Raw genomic sequence first — 22272 nt, forward strand, 5'->3', positions numbered from 1 at the left:
TCCGGTGACCTTAATTCCTAATGCTGGAAACCAGTCTAGTCCAAGGAGGCTTTGACGCTGCCCTTTGACAATGACAAGTTTCAGTGGGCCAGCAAAACCCCTGAATTTTACTGTAACTGTGGCCATCCCTTGCATTGCTATGCAGTTTGCCTGATAGTCCTTCATAACGACGTCGAGTTGCTTCAACTTCAGGATGCGCCCATTCGGGAAGATTTGCCTGGCCGTAGCCTCGGAGATGAGCGAAAACGTGGATCCCGAGTCCACCTCCATCTCGCATTCCACACCTTCGATTTCAACAGCAACGCGAATCTTCTTTGTCCCGGGCTGGGGCACATCGTGGATGGCGGTCTCCGTGAGGTTGTCGCAGTACGAGGTACTCGCACGCGGAGTGGTCCGCGAATTGTCCGTCCTGCCGTTTGTCTCAAAATTTGCACGGCGGTCCCGCTTCCGTTGAGACCGGCAGACCTTGGCTATGTGCCCTGTTTTTCCGCAACCTCGGCATTGGGCATCACGGAAACGACACAACCGGCGCTCGTGCGGCCCCCCACAACCGGCACAAGATCCGCCCCCCAGTCCTGCGTCCCTGCGTTGACTGGTGTCTGCACGTAACTGACGAACACATTCTTCGAGGCCGTCCTGGTCCTCTCCGCAGTCGGCGACCGTTCCCTGGTGCACTGGCTCGGTACGCGGCGCGGTTGCGTTTAGTCGCGACTGGCTGGCCTCACGGTCGATGGCCTCAGCGGCGGTAGCTTCCTCGACGGCGCAGGCGAGCGACACTTCTTTTTTCGCCAAAATGCGCCGTTTAGCTTTATCGTTCCTCAGGCCAAAAACAAAACGGTCTCGGAGTGCCTTATCAAGGTCAACGAAGTTGCAGTGCTGTGCAGTCGTTCGCAGACCCGCGAGGTATGCAGCGACGGACTCACCGGTTGCTTGCTCTCTGCGATGGAACTCGTATCGCCGCGCCAATTCCGGTGGTTTCGGCGAAAGATGATTTCGAAGGGCAGCGATGATGTCCTCGTACGGCGTATCTTTCAGCTGGCCCGGCGCGACGAGGGCCTTGGCCAACTGGAACGTCGCGGCCCCGCAACGGCTGAGAAACGTCGACCTTTTCTTTCCAGCGTCCGTAATGCCCTGCGCCTCCAGGAAGAATTCGAACCGCTGAGCATAGTCTTCCCACTCGTCCGGCTGTGACAAGTTGAATTGCTCGAGGGAGCCATTGCTGGAGGCCTCCCGTTGTCCGGGGCTCCACCCGTCCTCCATTGCCGCGCTGGACGTCATGCCGACCTATCCCATCCTCGTCGCCAGTGTTACAGATTGTGTGTTGAGGAACACGAACGTTTATTTACGCCAGGCCACACTCCGCCGGCAAACACCAACTGAGAACATGCGTATCAAAAACAACTCAGGACCACTTCAACGCCGCCAGGTGGAGCGGCCACACATCACATGTTCGTAGCTGTCTTTCCTGTACCCGCCAAACCTAGCGGCCACAGTCACACTACACAACAGTAAACAATTTTATTAAGCCAGCTGACCATTTCCTAGGAGGCAAGGGCTGCCAGGCCATGCCTGGTCACCTCTTCGTCAGCGCGTTTGATGGCCCAGAGCAGGGCATCCAGGCTTGTGGTCGTGAGGATTCCCTCTCAGGCCTCATAAGAAGGTGATTGTCCAGGGAGGTCTCGTGTGGGAGCGTCCTTGTTGCATCCCCAGAGGATGTGGTCGAAGGTTGCAGTCTGTGCCTTGCACAGGGTGCACGTAGATGTGAATAAGGTTGCACAGGGTGCACGTAGATGTGAATAAGGTTAGCTATATGCGTCTATATATTGTTACATGAAGGCACACGAAAAACCAGGCGTTTGAAGATATATTTGCACAGTGCCAACCCGCAAGCCAAGATGGAGAACAACAGCTGTGCCTTACACCAAAATCACATAGTCTTTCTCGGCCGACGTTGTACTGGTACATTGTGCCATCCTTGAGAACGAACAATCGAGTAGACGGATCAGGTGCCGCAGAATGAAGCTTCTCAATAATGTTACGTAAGACAAGATCTCGGCTCTGTTCCTCACGGATGTTGCTTAAAGCGGAGAGAGACAGGACTTGTGGCGCTTCATCGAACTCCTCAGGTGGGTCCACTGGATTCCGAGATAAGCAGTCAGCGTCAAGGTGTAAGCGGCCAGATTTGTAGGACACTGAGTAGTTATACTCTTGGAGTCCTAATGCCCATCGAACAAGGCGCCCAGTGGGGTCCTTCAAAGATGCGAGCCAGGAAAGTGTGTGGTAATCGGTTGTGACGATAAAATATCGACCAACCATGTAAATAGGGCCAAAATTTCGCTACTGCCCAAACGAAAGCAAGGCATTCCCTTTTGGTGAATGAGTAGTTCCTTTCTGCCTGCGAGAGGAGATGGCTGGCATAGGCAATAACGCGGGCGCAGCCGCTTTGATGCTGGACCAAAACAGCACCAATGCCGTGGCCACTGGCATCGGCGCGGACTTCTGCAGGGGCGGCATTGTCAAAGTGGGCCAGAACAGGTGGTTCTGTTAGCAATGTAATAAGGGTAAAGAAGGCCGTAGCCTGCGCAGTACCCCATTGTGATGCGGGTTCTTGTTGCTGATTTGTTTCTCCTGGTTGAGCCCCGGAGAGTTTTTCTAATAAGGACAAAGCCGTTTGCTTAACAAACAACACCTAAACATTTACTGCAGAACTGAAGCAAAACTCAAACACAAACTGCAAGAAATGAGTAGCTGGCTAAAAGCGGGATTTAGAAGGAAAACAAACATCTAAAGTCCCGAAACTGCCGACGGAAAGTCACAGCTACATGATGCAGTTCTGACGCGGTGATTCGGCGGTGCAGGGAAGAGAGCAAGTTCGATCTCACCAAAACGTTGCTGCTGTAATGGTGGCGACGGCGTGTACCGATGCTCGCTGGCGGCGACGATGGAACGGGACTCGCTCGGTGATGCCTGTGGCGGCCCAGATTCGCCCGATGAGGTGGCTGGTTGCAAGGCTCAGGCCCGTGACCCGAACTGCCGTTGCTGCACCCGCACCGGAATCTGCAGGCCTTGGTCTCGACCGTTGAGGCAGCTCGCCGTCCTTGGAAGGCGTTGTCCGGAGGTCCAGACCGGGTGAAGTCCAGAAGGCTCAGGTCTGCCACCCGACTGCCTGTCTTCAGCTCCCAGCTGTGACCTTCCTCTTGCCTCGTTCACCTCGAACTACTAGCTCTTTTGCCCTTCAGGATTGGCTTCCTCTGTGGCACACTTGTCTCGTCCCGATTGGCCTTTCAAAACTCCGTGGTGATCAGCCATTGGCCCTTGTTTGCTTTATGGTCTTGGATGCTTGCGCTCCACGCTCTCACGTGTACCGGTCCTCGGCGTCGTCGTTGTTCAGGCGACCCAGCACGTGCACTCGGTCATCCTTTAATTTCGCGCACTTTTCAATCATTCACAATTACGCGCACCAGTCGCATCACCATCGCATCACAATGGCCCCCTTTCGAAGAAGTTTTTCCCGTTGAAAAACTGTCGTTCGATGCGCACCACACAAGCTATCACAACACACCGATGGCACCACACCGCTTCTTCGTTGACATGTCTCACGTCGAAACACCGAGTCCACAGAACGTAACATTCAACCAACAACAATAAAAAAAGTTTTTGGCAGCAACTAAGAACAGTACAAATACAGTCATTAACTCCAGTAACAGTCCACCACACAAGCATAACCTTGTAATAATAACACACAGAACATATTCACTGCAACCTACTCATGTAGTCGGCTCCAACATTCTCGGATCCCTTTATATGTTCTACGTGAAAGTTGTACTCTTGCAGTACTAAACTCCACCGCAGAACTCTGCTGTTGAGGTGTTTTGCTCGAGATAAGTACTGCAACGGTTGGTGATCTGTTTGAACCGTGAAATATGTCCCATATAAAAATATGTGGAACTTTTCCACTGCCCACACCAACGCGAGACACTCCCGCTCGATTGTTGAGTAGTTCTGTTCTCGAGGCAGTAGCTGACGACTGGCGTATTTTACCGGGTATAAAACACCGTCGTGCTCTTGCATAAGGACTGCACCGATGCAAGAATCGGAGGCGTCACTGCGGAGTACAAATCCACGTTTGAGATCCGGAGCCTTTAAAATAGGTCCAGACGCCAGAGCTTGCTTTAGTGTTTCGAAAGCTGTCTGCCCTTCAATATTCCAATTGATCTTGTTACTCTCCCTTTTCTTTGTCATCTCTGTCAGAGGCAGTGCCTTCTCAGCGTAGTGAGGGATTAGATCACGATAATATCCTGCCAAGCCAAGAAACGAACGTAGTTGTTTCTTCGTAGTGGGTAATGGGGCTTTGGCGATTTTTATGATCGTGTCCTCTACCGGCTGAATTGTTCCATCTCCCAGTCGATGACCCAGGAACACAATCGACGTCATTCCAATCTCCGATTTCTGGGGCTTAATTTTGAGTCCTGCTTCTCGAATCCTATTCATCAGTTCACTCAGAGTCTGCATGTGTTCCTCCCAGGTTGTCGTAGCGACGAGAACATCATCGATATAATGAACGACGTTCGGGATGCCCTGAAGGAGACGTCTCATTAGCCGGGTAAACACTGCGGACGCTGTTTTGATACCGAATGGCATATAGAGGAAATGGTAGTGTCCCGATTGGGTGGAGAATGCCGTTTTTAGCCGGGATTCTTTGTCCAAGGGCACCTGCCAGTATCCTTTCGTAAGGTCAAACTTGGAGAAGAATTTTCTAGTGCCGATCTCTGTAAACAATACATCCGTTCTCGGAATTGGTTCTGCGTCGGAGACCAACACATCATTGATGCGACGGAAGTCGATGCAAGTACGGTAACTCTTATCGGGCTTCTTCACCAGCACCAATGGTGAGTTGTAAGGTGAGTCGGACCTTTCAATCACTCCGAGTCGCAGCATTTCTCCGACTTCTTTCTCAACTACCTCTTTCATTGCGAATGGTAACGGATATTGTGGAGTGTTGATAGGCTCGGACGTTGTCAGTTTAAGACGACACTCTAACAAGTTTGTCTTGCCGGGGACTTCGGAAAAGACGTCTTTATGGGTGGCTAGGAGCTCGTCAATTTCTTCCCTTTGTCTATTCCTGAGGTTAGGACCAAGCTTGATAGCTTCAGTACCAAAGCCCTCAGTAGCTTTAAAGGTAGGCACTGGCGTGTCTGTCTCTTCCTCTTCCACTACAATGAAAGATGCGGACTGGGGTGATATTTCTGGAGGACGCTCTTCGTAGCGTTTTAACATGTTTATATGGAACAGCTTGGTAGTATGTCCCATATCCAGCCAGTAGTCAGAGTCACCCTTCTTTCCTGTGACCCTGAAAGGTCCTTTCCAATGCATCATAAGCTTGTTTTCCGTCGTGGGAAGTAGTACGAGGGCGCGGTCTCCAACCTTTAGCCGACGCATCCGACTTCCCCGGTCATAGTATTTCTTCTGCGTTGTTTTAGCTCGTGACAGGTTTTCTTGTGCCAACTGCAATGTTTTTTCTAGGCGATCTCTGAGATCCAGGACATACCCATATGTTGTCTTCACTTCCTCGCTTTGATTGTCTCCGGTCCATAATTCTTTAAGTAGACTGAGAGGTCCTCGAACATTTCTACCGTAGATCAGCTCAAAAGGCGAAAATCCCAAGCTGGCTTGCGGGACTTCCCGGTACGCAAACAGGAGTGGGGCTAATAGTCGGTCCCATGTCTTGGGTTCCTCTTGGCACAATTTACGCAACATTTGCTTTAGTGTGCCATTAAATCTCTCCACTAAGCCATTACACATGGGATGATAGGGTGTGGAGCTGAGATGCTTGATCGCCAACAAGTCATTGACCTCTCTCATTAACTCCGATGTAAAGCATGATGCCTGATCACAAAGTACCTCACGCGGGAACCCGATTCGAGAAAACATCTCTACCAGTGCCTCGGCTACTGTGGCTGAATCGATGGATGGCAGGGCTATTGCATCTGGGTATCTAGTAGCGAAGTCCACTAGTGTTAGTATATATCGATTACCCATGTGTGATATTGGCTTTAAAGGCCCGATAATGTCCACTGCCACTCTTTCGAATGGGGTGTCTATCAAAGGCATTCGACCTAGTGGTGCCTTACCAACTCTGCTCTTGGGGTAGGTTCGTTGGCATGCGTCACAAGAGCGCACGTATCTCCTCACTGCCTCTTGAACTCCTGGCCAGTAAAATGATTGTAGAACACGATCAATCGTTCTTTTTATTCCTTGATGCCCCGACATCAGGGTTTCGTGCGCCAAAGTAAGCACTTGGCTGCGCAATCTTTGGGGCACTACTACTTGTTGAATCACCTTACCAGATGGTAGGTGATAGTAGCGGTATAGCAGCCCCTTTTCTATCTCGAACGAATAGGACTTTGATCCTCCCTGTAGCCCTTGACCTACTTTACTCCTGCAAGAATCTAGGGTCTTGTCCTGTTTTTGAGCGGCACTAAGATCCTTTCGGGTCGTCTTCAAGGTGGGTACATCGATTTCAGATGAGATTGACCGTTGCTCTCGGATTTTGATACCAACCACTGAAGACTTCAGGGTACCATCCTCTCTATCTGCTCCTTTTCCACTCGCTATATAGTTGGGGTAGGTTTTTACCGGAATCCTTTCCTCCCACTTGGTATCGGGGTCATGGACTTCACGTGAACCTGGTACATTTCCGACGATAAGGTCGTAGAGTGGGTTTGTCATGCATTTGACAATAGATGTACCAGAAAAATAAGGTGAATGAATTTCCACCTCCGCCTCAGGAACGATGATGCTACTGCCATCGGCTAAGAATAGCGTAGCGGTAGTACCTATGAGGGCTTCATCGGGTACCAGAGAACGACGCACCACCAGTGTATTGCTACCCGTATCCCGCAACACTGAGACGGTTCGGCCAAAGATTCGGCCCTGTAACACGGGCATTTTGTGTGTGGCAAACTTCGGGTGAGTATTCACGGCGCCCGCCATGTCCTCTTCTTTGTCCGGTGAAAGCTTCACTTCCGTTGAGTGCTCCTCTGGCGACAAAAGACATGACGTCTTGTTGGCTGAACCGTTCTTCTTTGAGCAAGTTTTGGAATCATGCCCCGCCTTCTGACAATATCCACAGAAAGGTTGTTTTGGCCTTGATCGGCACTCCGATGCCCTGTGACCCATTTTGCCACATACAAAACAACGTACTGCTCCTCTCTCCGAGTAACTACCACTTTTTTCCGTATTGCTTTTAGATTCCACTTTTTCTCGGAAAACTAACAGGTTGACTTGCCTCTGAGCTTCTAAAAAGTTATCTGAGGCCTCGGCCATGTCCTCTAGCTTGTTGAAGTTCTTTTCTCGCAGGAAAAGTGCCAAACGGTGATGACAGTTTCTTAAGAACTGTTCTGTAACTATCAAGTTACGAAGAGCCGAATATTCTTTTCCGGTCCTCGACATTTCGACCCAACGATCGAAAAAACTCAGTAGCCTAGTTGCGTACTGCTTGCCTGTTTCGCCGTCCTGTGGCTTGCTTTGTCGGAACTTTTCCCGATACCCTTCGGCCGTAAAACGGAAACGCTGGAGCAACGCCAACTTGGCTTTATCATAATCGAGTGAATCCTCCGGCGAAAGTCTTCCAAACACCTTTAAGGCTTCTCCGCTCAAACATAAACTTAAAGCTGTGGCCCATTTGTCCCTAGGCCATTCTTGACCGATGGCGACTCTCTCGAACCTTTTTAAATAGGCGTCCAAGTCGTCCCGGCTTTCATTAAATCCCGGTATCAACTTATGAGGATTCACGCTGCATGAAACACTCCTTTCTTGTGCTGAGCCTGGTGCTGAGTCAACAGTTCTTGTCTCTACACGGCTATTCTCAGCTTCGGCAAGTCTAAGACGCAGTTGCAGGTTTTGGTTCTCTAATTCCAGCTGCTCCTTCTTTGCGCGTGTCTCCAGTTCGAGCTGTTTTTCTTTTTCGCGCGTCTCGAGCTCAAGCTGCTCCTTCTTGGCCTGCGTCTCCCGTTCCAACTGTTCCTTTCGAGCTTCTCGTTCCGCAGCCCGTTCCTCTCGTGCTCGTGCCTCCTTCTCCTCGTACCATGCTTTAAAATCCGCCCCATCAATTCCCATGCGATCCGCCAAGGCCATTAGCTCTCGCATATTCGACATGATGTCAACCGCGTCAATAAATGAAGGTGTCAAACCAACGGCTTTGTCCTGTCGCTGCGGACGCCAGTTTGTGATGCGGGTTCTTGTTGCTGATTTGTTTCTCCTGGTTGAGCCCCGGAGAGTTTTTCTAATAAGGACAAAGCCGTTTGCTTAACAAACAACACCTAAACATTTACTGCAGAACTGAAGCAAAACTCAAACACAAACTGCAAGAAATGAGTAGCTGGCTAAAAGCGGGATTTAGAAGGAAAACAAACATCTAAAGTCCCGAAACTGCCGACGGAAAGTCACAGCTACATGATGCAGTTCTGACGCGGTGATTCGGCGGTGCAGGGAAGAGAGCAAGTTCGATCTCACCAAAACGTTGCTGCTGTAATGGTGGCGACGGCGTGTACCGATGCTCGCTGGCGGCGACGATGGAACGGGACTCGCTCGGTGATGCCTGTGGCGGCCCAGATTCGCCCGATGAGGTGGCTGGTTGCAAGGCTCAGGCCCGTGACCCGAACTGCCGTTGCTGCACCCGCACCGGAATCTGCAGGCCTTGGTCTCGACCGTTGAGGCAGCTCGCCGTCCTTGGAAGGCGTTGTCCGGAGGTCCAGACCGGGTGAAGTCCAGAAGGCTCAGGTCTGCCACCCGACTGCCTGTCTTCAGCTCCCAGCTGTGACCTTCCTCTTGCCTCGTTCACCTCGAACTACTAGCTCTTTTGCCCTTCAGGATTGGCTTCCTCTGGGGCACACTTGTCTCGTCCCGATTGGCCTTTCAAAACTCCGTGGTGATCAGCCATTGGCCCTTGTTTGCTTTATGGTCTTGGATGCTTGCGCTCCACGCTCTCACGTGTACCGGTCCTCGGCGTCGTCGTTGTTCAGGCGACCCAGCACGTGCACTCGGTCATCCTTTAATTTCGCGCACTTTTCAATCATTCACAATTACGCGCACCAGTCGCATCACCATCGCATCACACCCATGTGATTGAGACATCTTTTCTCAGTAAGTTTGTGAGAGAATGGGCTATTTCTGCAAAGTTGTTCACAAAACGTCGAAGGTATGAGCACAGACCTAGAAAGCTGCGGACTTCCTTAGTGCAGGTTGGAATGGGGAAGTTCCGCACGGCTCGCACTTTATCGAGATCAGGGCGCACACCAGAGGAGTCGACAAGGTGGCCCAACATGGTTAATTGCTGGCATCCGAAGTGGCGCTTTGACGAGTTCAGGTTGAGACCGGCGTTGCGAAAAACAGCCAGTATTGAGGATAGGCGGTCGAGGCGGGTCTCAAAGGTCGGAGAAAAGATGATAACGTCGTCAAGGTAATATAGACCTTGCCGACCCATTGGCACCACCAAAAACCACGCTATACCACCCCTTTTCAGCAAGCATGGGCACCGTCATTGCTCTATAGTGATGGCAATGAGACTGTCCTGGCCCTTCTTTTGCCACTGGCTTGCTTTTGAGCCGCAGATGATCCGAAGCTGAAGCTCAGCACCTGCTGGGTGCAACCGCGGAACGATGCCTTTTGCAATTCTGATGCTTATCATTATGTTCGCGCTTGGCCAGTTTGGTAACTAATCAGAGCGGCTGTTCGTCCGCATTATCAATAAAATAAGCTAGCCGAGAGTGATGGATGATACGAATGGCGTAGAACAATGCAAAAGTCGCCGCTCGAGGATGCCCTGCCTCCATCTCGGCGTTGTCGGATACTTTTGACGGTGGACAGCTGGTGGTGTTAACGTGTTGATGCAACTGTTTGGTTAGTTCACGAAGGTGGTTTTAGGCCTTGTTCCAGCGTGCTTTTCACCATGGGCTCTCTATGCATCAATGAGGATGACGTCATGACGCTGCTGGGAAAGAATAGGAAGCAGCGGACATTTTGAGAATAAAGTTCCTTTGTTTTGCTTGCTCACATCAGTTAAATTTTTTCGATTTCACTACAACGAAAATTTTCCGCACCCTGTCAGTTTTGTTGTAGCGGGATTCGACAGTATAACAGTGCTTGCCTGCTCACTTTTGAAGTAAAGCCTCTGCATGGGTGCACACTTTCCCTATTACTTCTGCGACTGTTCTTCTTTCCGAATCCACATGAGCTGAGCTATCACATTTTTTTATAGTCCTGTTTGATTGCGAAATTTGTGTCTCCTTCGCGCCAATAGAAGATATTCATACTGCTTGGTGCTGTGGCAACACCGAGTGTGCTCGTCATTTTTTGTTGGTGCCGTCATGGAATCGCCCACTAGCGTCTTAATATCCCTTTCAGGTGTGAATTATAATGCACTGTCTACGAGCTTTTCAAATTCACATATCATAATTCGAAGGCACTCAATATGTTGATGGTTTGGTTTTATGGCTCTTACCAGATGACGGACGAGAATGAAAGCACAAGTGAAGATGCTGAAGCAACCACTCACAAGCACACATTCTTGGCACAGGGCCAACACCAACAAGGAGAGGAGCTCGCCACAGCTTCACTGAACCAGGTCGCAGAGCCCGCATCAGTAAGTTGGCCGCAAAAGACTTTTGTAAAGAGACTTTGCTGCAAAAGGGCGCAAATCCCCAGAGTCTCTTTAATCATCATCGAAAGAATCAGCAGGCACTGCGAGTTCCAAACAACCCGCTGGCAGGCCACCATGCAAAGCAACCCTGACTGCGCCAACGACATGTCGCGAAAGCCGGAAGGGGAAACAACCATTTTTGGCTGACTTCCACTACGGGGATGATTGCACAAAGTTTGTACTTCCCCCTCGAGAAAGTCCAAGTTCAACGAAGTTCAAGGTGGAGGTGAGCTTCGTAGTGTACGTTGTTAGTTTGAATGATCAATAGTACAGATGGGTTTCAAGACAAGTACACTGCTTTAGTGTGTTAAATCAATGGAGGCTTAAACAGATAGAGTAGAACCCCTTTATAAAAGACGTGCACAATGTAGCACCTTTTGTCTTTTATATAACGGGTCTCTTTAAGCAGTGTATCTCGTATGCGTTTTTTTGCTAATACCTATTTGGAAGTAGGCATACTGGTGTCTTTTATACCCATTTGTCTCCTACATCAGTGTCTCTTATAAAGAGGCCCAACTGTAGTATATAATACTGACAAAAAACTGCCGATAGCTGGTATGTTGGGCTACGCATATCGATGTACTTCCATGAGGTGTACAGCAATAAACTTGGCTGGTTGAGACTTATAAAGTTAGGCGTCTCACTATTTGTCACAGATCTGTGATGAATTGGGTGTGAATCTCATTGTTGTATGAATTTGTGAATATTTGAAAATTTTTAATTATGAATCGAATGGCTTTTCGTACGATTCACTGCTTGAATGAAAAAGTGCATTATAAAAAATTGCTAGATCCCACAAATCGGTGATATGCGAAGCACGAATCGGGAAAGTTGCATTGTCACATTAAAATTGGCCCAATGTTTCAAGGCGGACGTAAGTTATGCCGTTCACGAGTTCCATGTAACGATTATTATGTTGAGGCCAGGCATTTGTGCTGAGTCGTTCATTCACGTAACGTAATAGCAAGTTTTGTATGTGTGAAGCTAGCAAAAAGGTCGCGAGTGTGCTAGGAGCCTAGCATGCAGCCATGTTTTAGGTGACATGCATGTCATGACTATCATGTTTGGACTTGTCATCTATCATCAATGTCTATCCACGTCACATACTATGTTTGGTGTATGTGAAGCTAGTCGAACAGCCGCGAGCGCATTATGAGCGTGGTATGTAGCCATGTATTTAAATTACATGTATATCATTATTATCATGTTTGCACCAGTCATATACTTTCGTCATCCTCTCACATTAGATATCGGCAAATTTGGTACAGTCTAATCTCATCATTTCGAACACGCCTAATTCAAACTTCTGGTTAATCCACTCACGATGAGGTCCCGTTAAAGCTATGTGTATTCCAATGGGCAAAAACGCCCGATAATTCGAACGCCCAAGCACTTCTGACGGTTAGTTCGAACACACCACACTCCGAAAATGCTCTCAGCACCCCGCCCAATCGCGCCGCGGCACCTCCGGCGCCTCAACGCTGCCCGCGAATGAAATGAAAAAGAAAGAAAAGGCTGTGGTTGAATGCTTGCTCTCTCTCTCAAATGCCGATCTGCGACGCACCCATGTCACGCTTCTTCCTTTTCCGTCCCTGCCATGTAAAGACCTTCTCCTTCCAACACCGTGGGCAAAGGGAGAGAGGGAAGAAAAGAAAGCTATCGCTGGGTTGAATGAATGTGTGGTTGAAGAAAAGGAAAAGGCACTATCTTCGGCAGCCCTTGCCGAAGATAGTGCGGTGGGAGGGTCTCTCACGCACCGGTGCTGCGCTTCCCCCTTTCTTCTCTTCCCTGCGACGTAACACTTCTCCTTTCAATGACGCGCACGAAGAGAGCGAAAAAAAAAAAAAACACTGCCGTGGAGTGTTAGTTTTCTCCAACGTTTTTAGATTATGTTGAATTCCAATGGCGGAGTCGGAGCAAGTTTTTCTGCTTCTTTCAGAGCAAGTGTGTTCCAATGACAGAGTGAGAGCGGGAGTCAAAAGCTCCAATGAAAGAGCCGGAGGGGATTCAGAGCGGGAGTCCCTCCGTGGAGCAGGAAAAACTGCTCCGCCGAAATCGGTGGAGTGGACCGGAACTCAGCGTGACGCATTTCGTTTAACACGTTTGCCTGCTTGGGGGCGCAGTTGGCGCGGCGCGAGTTGTGTTGATAATGGCGGACGGCGTGGACGGCTTGGCTACCTCAGCAAAGCGTGCGGCAATGCTTCTGCTACTCGGTAGCAAGAGCTCTGAGTCGGAAAGCTCAAGTATCGACACGAGTGATTCGTCGGACAGTGACAGCGATGCTAAAGCTTGCGCTTACAAGCTGGAGTTCAACAAGTCGTGCCGCATTCCCGCGAAGAGGCCCAAAATCGTCGGTTTCATCGAGGGCGTCGTTCGGCAATACTCGGACCACGAGGTAGAGAAATAGAAAAAAAAAAGGAAAACATTATGCTCAAGGTTTAACACGTTGTGGTGTTTTCGTTTGTTTCTTTTCTTGAGCAGTTCCGGAGGCACTTTAGGCTGGCTCAACCTGTGGCTGAAAAGTTGGTCGCGGAGTTCGCTTTCTCGTCAATATGCCCTTCGAGCACACACGGAGGAGTTCAAGCAAAATCTGTGGAAACGCATGTCTTCTTGACATTTATCTGGTTATTTACACCTCCCGACTTTCACCCCTTTTTTTTATTTGTACGATGCCTTCCCAAGAACGCATTTGACTATGAGCCCGTTGCTTACAATGCAGTGTGATCTGAGTGAGTGAGTAAAAGCTTTATTGAACATGTCCGGCGTCATTGAGCGGGGTGGGGCTACAAGCACCCCGGCCTAGGTGACGGCCTCGAGTCCTTGGACCCGTGCGGCATTTTGGGCTTGCCGGACAGCCCACTGTTGATCGGCAAGGTCGTGGCTGAGCAGAGCCGCCTCCCATCGCGTTTCGTGGTTCGAGACTGCCATGTCTACCGGGTTCATAGGGGACTGCTGCGCGTTACCGGTACACTTCCACAGCATGTGCTGCAGCATCGCTCTGGGTCCGCACGCCCTACACGCGTCGGACGTATAAATGCCTGGGTAGCAGAGGCGAAGGATCACCGGATTCGGGTACGTGTGTGTCTGTAGTTGTCTCCAGGCAACCTGCTGTTTCTTGTTTAGTTTGGCGTGGGGTGGTGGATATTTGCATCTGTTCAGTCTGTAGTGTTGCGTGATGTCTCTGAAAGTGGTCATGTGATCCCCCCACGTCCATTCCCGCATCGCTGTTGAAGTGTGCAAGACATCGGGACTCTCGGCAGGCGTCGCAGCTCGGTGTGTAAGTCCTCGAGCCGCGGCGTGGGCAGTCGCGTTGCCCGCAAGCGGAGGGTTCTTGTGGGCGGGGGTCCATACGAGGAAACTGTCGTTTTTGCGGAGGATGTTGCGTTTGTGAATTTGGAGAATGCGGGCCGCTTCGCGGGAGATCCGGCCGCTGGCGTAGTTGCGTATTGCCGCCTGCGAGTCGCCTGTTATCACCTCAGCGTCCGTGGTGGCTATCGCGAAGGCTATGGCAGCTTCTTCGGCTGCCTCTGTCTCTTTCGTGCCTATCGTCGCACTCGTGAGGCAAGTGCCTACATGATCCGTGATCGCGACTGCGAAGCCGCGGTGGCAGTCGTAACAGGCCGCGTCCACGTAAACTGTGTCTTTGCTATTGCCAAATTTCTTTTCAAGGTCTTGGGCGCGCCTGTTGCGCCGACCGATGTGATGTGTCGGGTGCATGTTCTTAGGCAACGGCAGAACGACGATGCGCTCGCGAATTCGTCTGGGTATCCCGATCTTTTCGCCGCGCTGCGTACGGTAGTTGTTGATACCCAGTGTCTCGAGGATGTGTCGATCAGTTCTGGTCTTCGCCAGACGTTCGTACTGGGCGATGTTGTGTGCTTCGATTATCTCATCTAGAGTATTGTGCAACCCCAGCTCGAGAAATTTTTCTGTGCTGGTATTGGCCGGTGATCCGATTGCGCGTTTGTACGCCTTGCGGATGAGAGAATCTAGTTTGGTGCTTTCTGTCGCCTGCCACTTGAGGTAGGAGGCGACGTAAGTTATATGGTTCATAACGAAAGCATGTACCAGGCGAATGGTATTGCTTTCCTTCATTCCGCTATGCCGATTTGTTATTCGTTTCAGCAACCGGATTGTTTCATTGACCGCGCCCTCTAGTCTGCGAAAGGTTTCGCCGTTGTGGCCAGGCGCAAGCCCAGTCCTTAATGGTGTTAACTTGTGGGATGACAGCGCCGTCTGATGTGCGTACATTAATTTCTCTATATGCGCACTCGAATGTGGAATCGGCGTTCTTGGGTTTACGGCCCCTGTGCGAGGGTCTATAGAGCAGGAGCTCCGATTTAGCGACGGAACATTCGAGGCCAGTGTCACGAAGGTAGTCCTGCACCACGTCGCCGGCTTCCAGCAGCATTTGCTCTACGTGGCCGTCATTTCCCTCGGCAACCCAGAGGGTGATATCATCGGCGTACAAGCTATGGTGGAGGCCTTCTATTTCAGCGAGTTTTCGTGGTAATCCGACAAGCACGAGGTTAAAGAGCATGGGCGAGATTACGGAGCCCTGCGGCGTGCCCGCACAATCCATGTATATGTCCTGCGATTCTAGTTCGCCGATCGCTAATCGGGCCCGGCGGCCCGTAAGAAAATCCCGTACGTAGTGGTACGTCCTCTTGCCCAGTCCCAACGCTCGTATACTTTCAAGTATCGCAGCATGGCTAACGTTGTCGAACGCCTTTTGGAGGTCAAGCCTGAGTATTGCTTTGGTGGATCGTGTGGGATTGTCTACGATATCGTGCTTGAGTTGAAGCATAACGTCCTGCGTGGAAAGGTTACGACGGAGCCCCAGCATCGTGTGTGGGAGCATGTTTTGGTCCTCAAGGTAGTTGGTAAGGCGAGCGAGAACCACATGTTCCATGACCTTACCAACGCAGGACGTCAGGGATATCGGTCGAAGGTTGTCAATCTGTACTCGTTTGCCCGGTTCGGGGATCATAATTATGCGCGCCGTTTTCCACGAGTTCGGTATAGCGCCCGCATTCCAGCACTCGTTCATGTAAGCCGTCAGTTGTTCTATCGACTCATCGTCCAAGTTACGTAGCGCTTTGTTGGTTATCCCGTCCGGGCCTGGCGCCGACTTTGTGTTGAGCCTGTGCAGCACCGCCCTCACCTCTGCAACGCTGAAGTCCTCGTCTAGCTCCGCGTTACCCTCACCCTCCCATGCGTATGCCGAGTGTGTGAGGGGGCTACGTGAGTGAAAGTAACGGCTTCGCACGTCATCTAGAAAGTCCGCGTGGGTGCCTTTGTAGTCGTGCAGCAACTTGTTAAGCTTATGTGCCTGCGATGTTTTCGTCTCCTCCGGATCCAAGAGGTGCCGGAGGAGATGCCACGTCTTGGCCCGTCCCAGCTGGTTTTCCATCCCATTGCAGATCTCTTCCCATTGCGTTTTGCATACCTGTAACGCGTGCTCTTCCATGTCCCTGCTTAGCCGTGCTATGCGTCTGCACAGCGTTCGATTGTGGCATTGACGCTTCCACCTGTCTTGCAGGCTGCGCTTGGCTTCCCACATGTGTAGGAGTTTGCTGTCTCTCACTTCGAGCTGTGCTTCTGGCGGAACCTGCCGCGTCGCCGTTTCTAAATCCCTCTTGAGCGTCGCATTCCAGCTATCTATATCCTCAATAGCTGCACTGCCACGATTCTGCTCTTTCCGGACTTTGCGAAACGCGTCCCAATCCACCAGCCGGTGGTTCTTGCCCTTGGTAACTTCCCGATGAACGCAGTGGTGAGGTTCAGCGTCGACCTGGATTTCGATCACTGAGTGATCACTACCCAGGTCCTCCTGTGTATTGTGCCATCGCGCGCTAGCAATGTTCTTGGTAAATGTGAGGTCGGGTGAGGTGTCTGCACATACGCTGTTGCCCCTGCGCGTAGGCGCGGAAGGGTCTGTGATGAGCTCGAGGCCCTCATTGTGCGCATCGTCCCAAAGGCGCTTACCTTTTGGCGTTTCGTAGCCGTACCCCCACGCCGCGTGGGGCGCGTTGCAGTCGCCCGCGAGGAGCAAGGGCCCGTCGGCAGCTGCCTCGCGCGCCTCTCGCAGTAACGTGCTAAAGCGGTGTCTGGCTTTGGGTCTGTTATACACGTTCAGCACAAACAGGCCGGGGCCGCGCCCTTTCGTCGGGATGAGCTCTATGAGTACATGCGGTATGCTAACGTTCATAAGTTCGCGTTGCGCCACCATGAGGTTGCGTCGCACCAGCGTTGCAGCGGCCGGTGGGGCTCCCGCGGTCACAGCTTCGTCTATAGATTTGTACCCCGCCAGCTTGACCGGGTCATTGGTTTCCTGCAATAGTATTAAGTCCGGTCGTTGCCGGCTTGTAAGAATTGTTGGAGAAGCGCCCGTTTCCTCCTGTACCGCCTGCAGTTCCACTGCTAGATAGTGAACGTGTTCCGTGCGTTATGCTGTTGTGGGCGTTGTGTTTGTGTGGTTTCGTGTCGAGCCATGGTGACTGTACGTGTTATGGTTTGCCGTCCGGCTGATCCTGCGCCTCTTCGTCGGGTATTGGCCTAAAGTACGGTTTCCCAGTCGTTCGTACTGGGCGACCCACTGCGCCCGGAAGTCGCATTTCGATATTGTCTATACGCGTTTGAAGCGTCGCGAGCATTTTTGTGAGCTGAGATATTGCAATGCTCAACTGTTCGGTTTGTGCGGTTTGCTGAGCAATTGCGTTGTTAAGTTGCGTGGTTTGCTGCGCGTGTTGGGTCACCATCGTGTCTACCTTGTCGTCGAGTCTATCGACTCGTTCGGGGAGTTTCTCCTCGCGTTTCTGCGATTTGACGTTGAATTGTTCCGGGTCAAGTGCCTTACGTTTGGTGGGTGCGGGGTGCGCGTCTTGAGCCTCCATGACTTCCTCCACGCTCTCGGCTGTACTAGCAGCCACGTCGGCTGCGACAGGTTTAATTGGAGGAGGAAAAGGAGGAAAGGGAACTGTCAGGGCTTCTCCCTTCAACGTGGCAATTTCGTTTCTTAACCTTGCATTTTCGTCCTGTAGTTTTTGGATTATTGATTCGAATTGATTCAATCGTTTCTGCACTAGACTTTCTGGGTCACTGTTGCGTTTGTAAGCAGAGCTGCCGCGTCTGTCTACATCTGGGTTTCTATCAATGGCAGTTTCGGTTCGCAATAGCGTTGCGCTGGGCGCGCGTCCGGAGGCGACGTCCACCCACCTCAATTTATGGGGGTCAACCTCTCCTCCACCTTTGGCTGCAGCTGTGTGGTTGGCTCGGGCCGTCGACGTGCTGCGAGGCTTTGCTGAACGGGGTCGGGACACGCTGCGAGAGCGGGCTTGAGAACGAGTACGGGAGCGAGTGCGGCTCCGCGCGCAGGTCTCCCTCGAGGCCGATTGACTGTTGCCGCGACGTCCTCTCGGTGCGTGGCGTCGTCTGTAGCCCTCCTCCCTGTCGTTGACGGTGCTGCTACTGCTGTAGGTGGCCTCAGCCTCCTCGCGCATTCTGCGTTCCCACTGTCGGCGCTTGACTAGGTAGGGTGTCTTGTACTTAGCTTTGCACTTGCGGTCTCCGGTGAGGTGACCCTTTCTGCACAGTTGGCACACCGGCTCGCACCGATGATCGTGGGCGGCTTGCCGCATTCACACCCACGGCACTTCTTGTCGTTCGGGTTGGGACACACGTCGGTCCTGTGTCCCAGACGACCACACTCGTAGCGCATATCGATATGTTTCTTGTAAAGAGTGCACCTTATCACCATCCCGCCGTAGTTCATGTAACGAGGCACGTAGTTGCCGTCGAAAAGGATTATCATGTTGGTCGTGTTTCCCATGCCCTTGGCATGCAGGACGTTCGGGTTGCGGTGGTAACCAGACTTCTCACGACGTCCGCCGACTTTTCGTCTAGCGATATGCCCCTGATGAGGCCTTTGGACGTGTTCTCCGGAGCCGCTCTGTAGGCACTCGCTTCAAACTCGAGGTCGCCAATTTGCAGCTTGTAAATGCCTCCATATCGTCTAGCGCGATCTTCTGACGGCGTGTTTACCACAATAAAGTTTTGTCGCTCATTGAGACAGACGCTGTCCTCCTCGGCTACCTCGGGCCCCACCCCTGCAGCGTTGCGTATGCAGCAGTGGACGCGGTCCTTCTGGTAGTGGAATACGTTGAAGCCATCCCGGGGTCGCACGATGATCTTATAGTCATCCGTCGGCAGGTTGGGCATTCGGCTCGTCATGGTGATCTTCCGCAAGTACTGCGTCGCTTTCTGTATAAACGCCGCCTTCTCGGTAGACGCTGGCGTTGCTTGCTGGTTCTTCGCCGGGTCGGCGTCTCCACCCGCCTTCTTGGTGTTTCGTTTGATCTCGCACCATCCCTGCTCTTTTGCGAACTCCATCGGCGATATCTCCTCCCCTTCGTCTTGCACGAATTCCATTTTGGGCGCCGGCACAGCGGATGGGGCACCCGCTTGCTCTGACGACTTGTCAGGCCTACCGTGCCTTGTCTACTGGCTTGACTGTCGTGCCAGCGTGGCGGTACGGGCAATCTTCGAAAAGTGACCGAAACACGGACTCACCTGCACAAATGGTATCGGGAGAGACCGCAGGACTTTCACAGTCACTTGGGAATACTCTGAACTGAATGGCTGGAAAGAAATCGCCGAAAACCATAGAAAATCTGCGAAGACGATGCGACGCGCGTCCGCACACTGTGGCCCCTTAGCGGCCAATCTCAGTGTGATCTGAATCTGTTTTTTTTTTCTTTTGGGTACCTGTAATCCCCCTGCGCAGGTACGCGGCCAAAAAAACCTGCATGCGAGACGTGGCAAGCCGTTTCGACATGTCGGGAAGAACCGTGTACAGAGTTCTTCAGAGAGTAGCGCAGTTCCTGATGACGCTGGGACCATCGGTGATCAAGTTTCCCGCAGACCTGGAGAACCACAAGAGACGCTTCCTCGATGCGTTCACTGGAACCTCCAGCAAAATGCACGATTCTCATGTGTTTAGCTTATCGCCTCTTTCAAAGAACATAGCTTCAGTATGTCAGGGCCGTTATCATATATTAGGGGACGCAGGATATCCGCTGCGGGAGTACCTGTTGACACCATACAGGATTTCTGGTGCAATGATTAAGCAACGAAAAGGCTTCAATTTTAAGTTTTCAGGCACACGAGTACTCATTAAAAATGCATTCAGCACACTCAAGAAGCGCTTCAGGCAGCTCATGTATCTGGAGTTGCACACTATCCACTGGCTCAATAAGTTTATCATAAGCTGCTGTATCCTTCATAACTTGTGCATCGATTACGGTGATGAAGAGCCAGATGATGATAATGATGATGATGGAGCACCCAATGCTGTTCAGTGGGAGAACTGCACTGATTACCACAGTCATAAAACTGATAAGGAGCAAGCTTTGCACAAGCTTGGCCAAATTAAGCGTGCAAAGGTCTTGACTAAGCTCCTGCGAAGTGATTGTGGGAAATAACACCATAATTCTCTGTTTTGTCTGAACTAGCCCTTTAGTTCCCCACAGTAGTTGGGAGGCTGTGTGTGTGCACTAATGCGCAGCCCCCTTTATATACACAAGCACATGTTTTGTACTGTACATTTTATTTCAACATGCTAATTGTATTTTAGGCCGGCGTCTCTCATAATCATATAGTGGTTTTGGGACGTTAAACCCCACATATCAATCAATTGTATTTTAGGCCACTGGAATCATTCATTGTCCAAGCCAAGAAAGTGGCTCAAAAGCTTCATTTTTTCTTCATGCTGTTTTGCCTTTTATTGCCGAATGCGCTCCTTTTGTTCTTGCCTCTCTTCATGACGCTTCCTTCTTTCATTCTCGCGTTCAGTTCATTTTTTTTTCTTCCTGAATTTTGCTCATTTAGTCAAAGAAGTGATTAATTTCCAGCATTCTAGATGCCGAGAGTTTCGGCCTTTTGGGCTCAGGTTCCTTCGTTGGGCTGGTCAACTCCTGGCTAGTTGAACCTTGGCTGGTCAGCTCCTGGCTCCTGGATGCTTGGCTTGTCGACGCTTGGCTGGGCGATCTTTTAATAGAAACTATTCCAGAGGTGTCCCTGAGCTCTTCTGGCTCAAGGCTATCATCTAGCCAACGTATTTTGGCTATGTCGTCTTCAAAGGGAACGTCGCAAGGAGAATTCTCTGATTTGTTGTTATGTGCTGCAGCGCTTCTTTTTCGTCGCATGACTGTTTTGTAGCGGCTGCAGCACTGGTCCCCTGTTTTAGGGACCCCGACAGCCTCTGTGATGTTGGCCGCTATTTTGGCAAACATTGCCTTTTTATTTTTAAATTTCTTCATTGGCCCTATTTGGGAAAAATACTGCTGGTAGTAGTCGAGCAACAGCTTTGTTTCTCCCGCTGTCCACTCACAGCCTGTACCTGAGAAGAAAAAGTGCTTGAGACATTTGTACATACGTTACCAGTTGCACGTCTCCTGACACAGGTGTTAGAGAGTTGTGGTATTCTGCTGTGTTGGTATTAATTGTAGAGCTTATAGGCATATATAAACACCAACCTGTTTTAGTTTGTCTTGATATCGATTTATCTACTTTGATTTTTGTCGTTACAGTGCTTGGTGTTCTTTGCACTGATCTAACTCTATATATCATGTATAATTCATTACTTGAATGCATTTGTATCCTCTCCTGCTAGGGCCTGTAAATGGGCCTGTAGTATTCTCTAAATAAATAAATAAATGGACTCACTGCGTTTTTCGCTCTTTTGGCTGTGTTCCGGCACTGTGAATGGAAAAACGAAATGCATTGTTATTCATACAACTGGCATACATGAAGCGACATAACGACCAACGATTTGTCTTCTGTGACACGAATTGCTGTACATTAAAGCACCGTGTGAATTTCATGCAACTATGCATACAATTAAGCTAAGCCATGTGAGGGTTCCTAACACAGCTTCACAAAACAGTAACTCTATGTTTGCTATGCTATCTCATCACGACACAAAATTTTGAATAACAACTTCATGTAAGCATACATGGTGGCATGTAAGTTCTTCAACAGTAGCTCAATACATTGTGCACATTCTCGATTTAATTACACACTCTCATCATGATGCACAGAGTTTCTGATCAGCTGACTGTTAATCAAAATGAAGCACGATTTTTCAGGCCTGAAACAGGTAGTGACACTCCAGGAAAAGCAACTTAATTTCTGTGGACTGAGACTGATTCCTAATTTGGATGTGCTTAACGTCCTGACCTTCGTAACATTGCCAACCCATTAGATAGCAGAACATGCACTCACGCTGCTACCTCTGCAGCTAAAATTTCCTGGGAGTCAAATTCTCGGGTGCGTAACACTGGCTTATAGTTTCTTCGAGACATATAAAGGCAGACAACTGGTTCTGCGCCGCTTCCACTGAAAGGCGAGTGCACTGGAACTTGTCACGTAGTAGTGCAGTACTGAAACGCTTGCGCTGCATTGTGCTTGTACGGTAAAAGCGTTAATTTGAAGGTTTCTCGTCGCAAATGCGTACCTGCCAACCTAGGGACTTCAGAAATCGGGAGACTCGCCACGCGAGCAGAGTAGGGGGC

General features: G+C 50.6%; 1 protein-coding gene across 5 annotated transcripts in view; it reads left to right on the forward strand.

The window, feature by feature from the left end:
• The window catches only part of LOC119170446 (uncharacterized), a 270210-nt gene that overhangs the window by 205662 nt on the left and 42276 nt on the right, over positions 1-22272 (forward strand). For 4 of the 5 annotated variants that reach the window (XM_075890402.1, XM_075890403.1, XM_075890410.1 and 1 more), the window contains exon 7: positions 10505-10925. In XM_075890402.1, the coding sequence (XP_075746517.1) occupies positions 10505-10521 (17 nt within the window). In that variant the 3' untranslated portion in view covers positions 10522-10925. Of the gene's footprint in view, positions 1-10504; positions 10926-20648; positions 21420-22272 lie in introns of those variants that run through there. The other variant, XM_075890404.1, reaches the window with a different exon arrangement.

Source organism: Rhipicephalus microplus, chromosome 3 (genome assembly GCF_043290135.1).
Source record: "Rhipicephalus microplus isolate Deutch F79 chromosome 3, USDA_Rmic, whole genome shotgun sequence".
Taxonomy (NCBI): domain Eukaryota; kingdom Metazoa; phylum Arthropoda; class Arachnida; order Ixodida; family Ixodidae; genus Rhipicephalus; species Rhipicephalus microplus.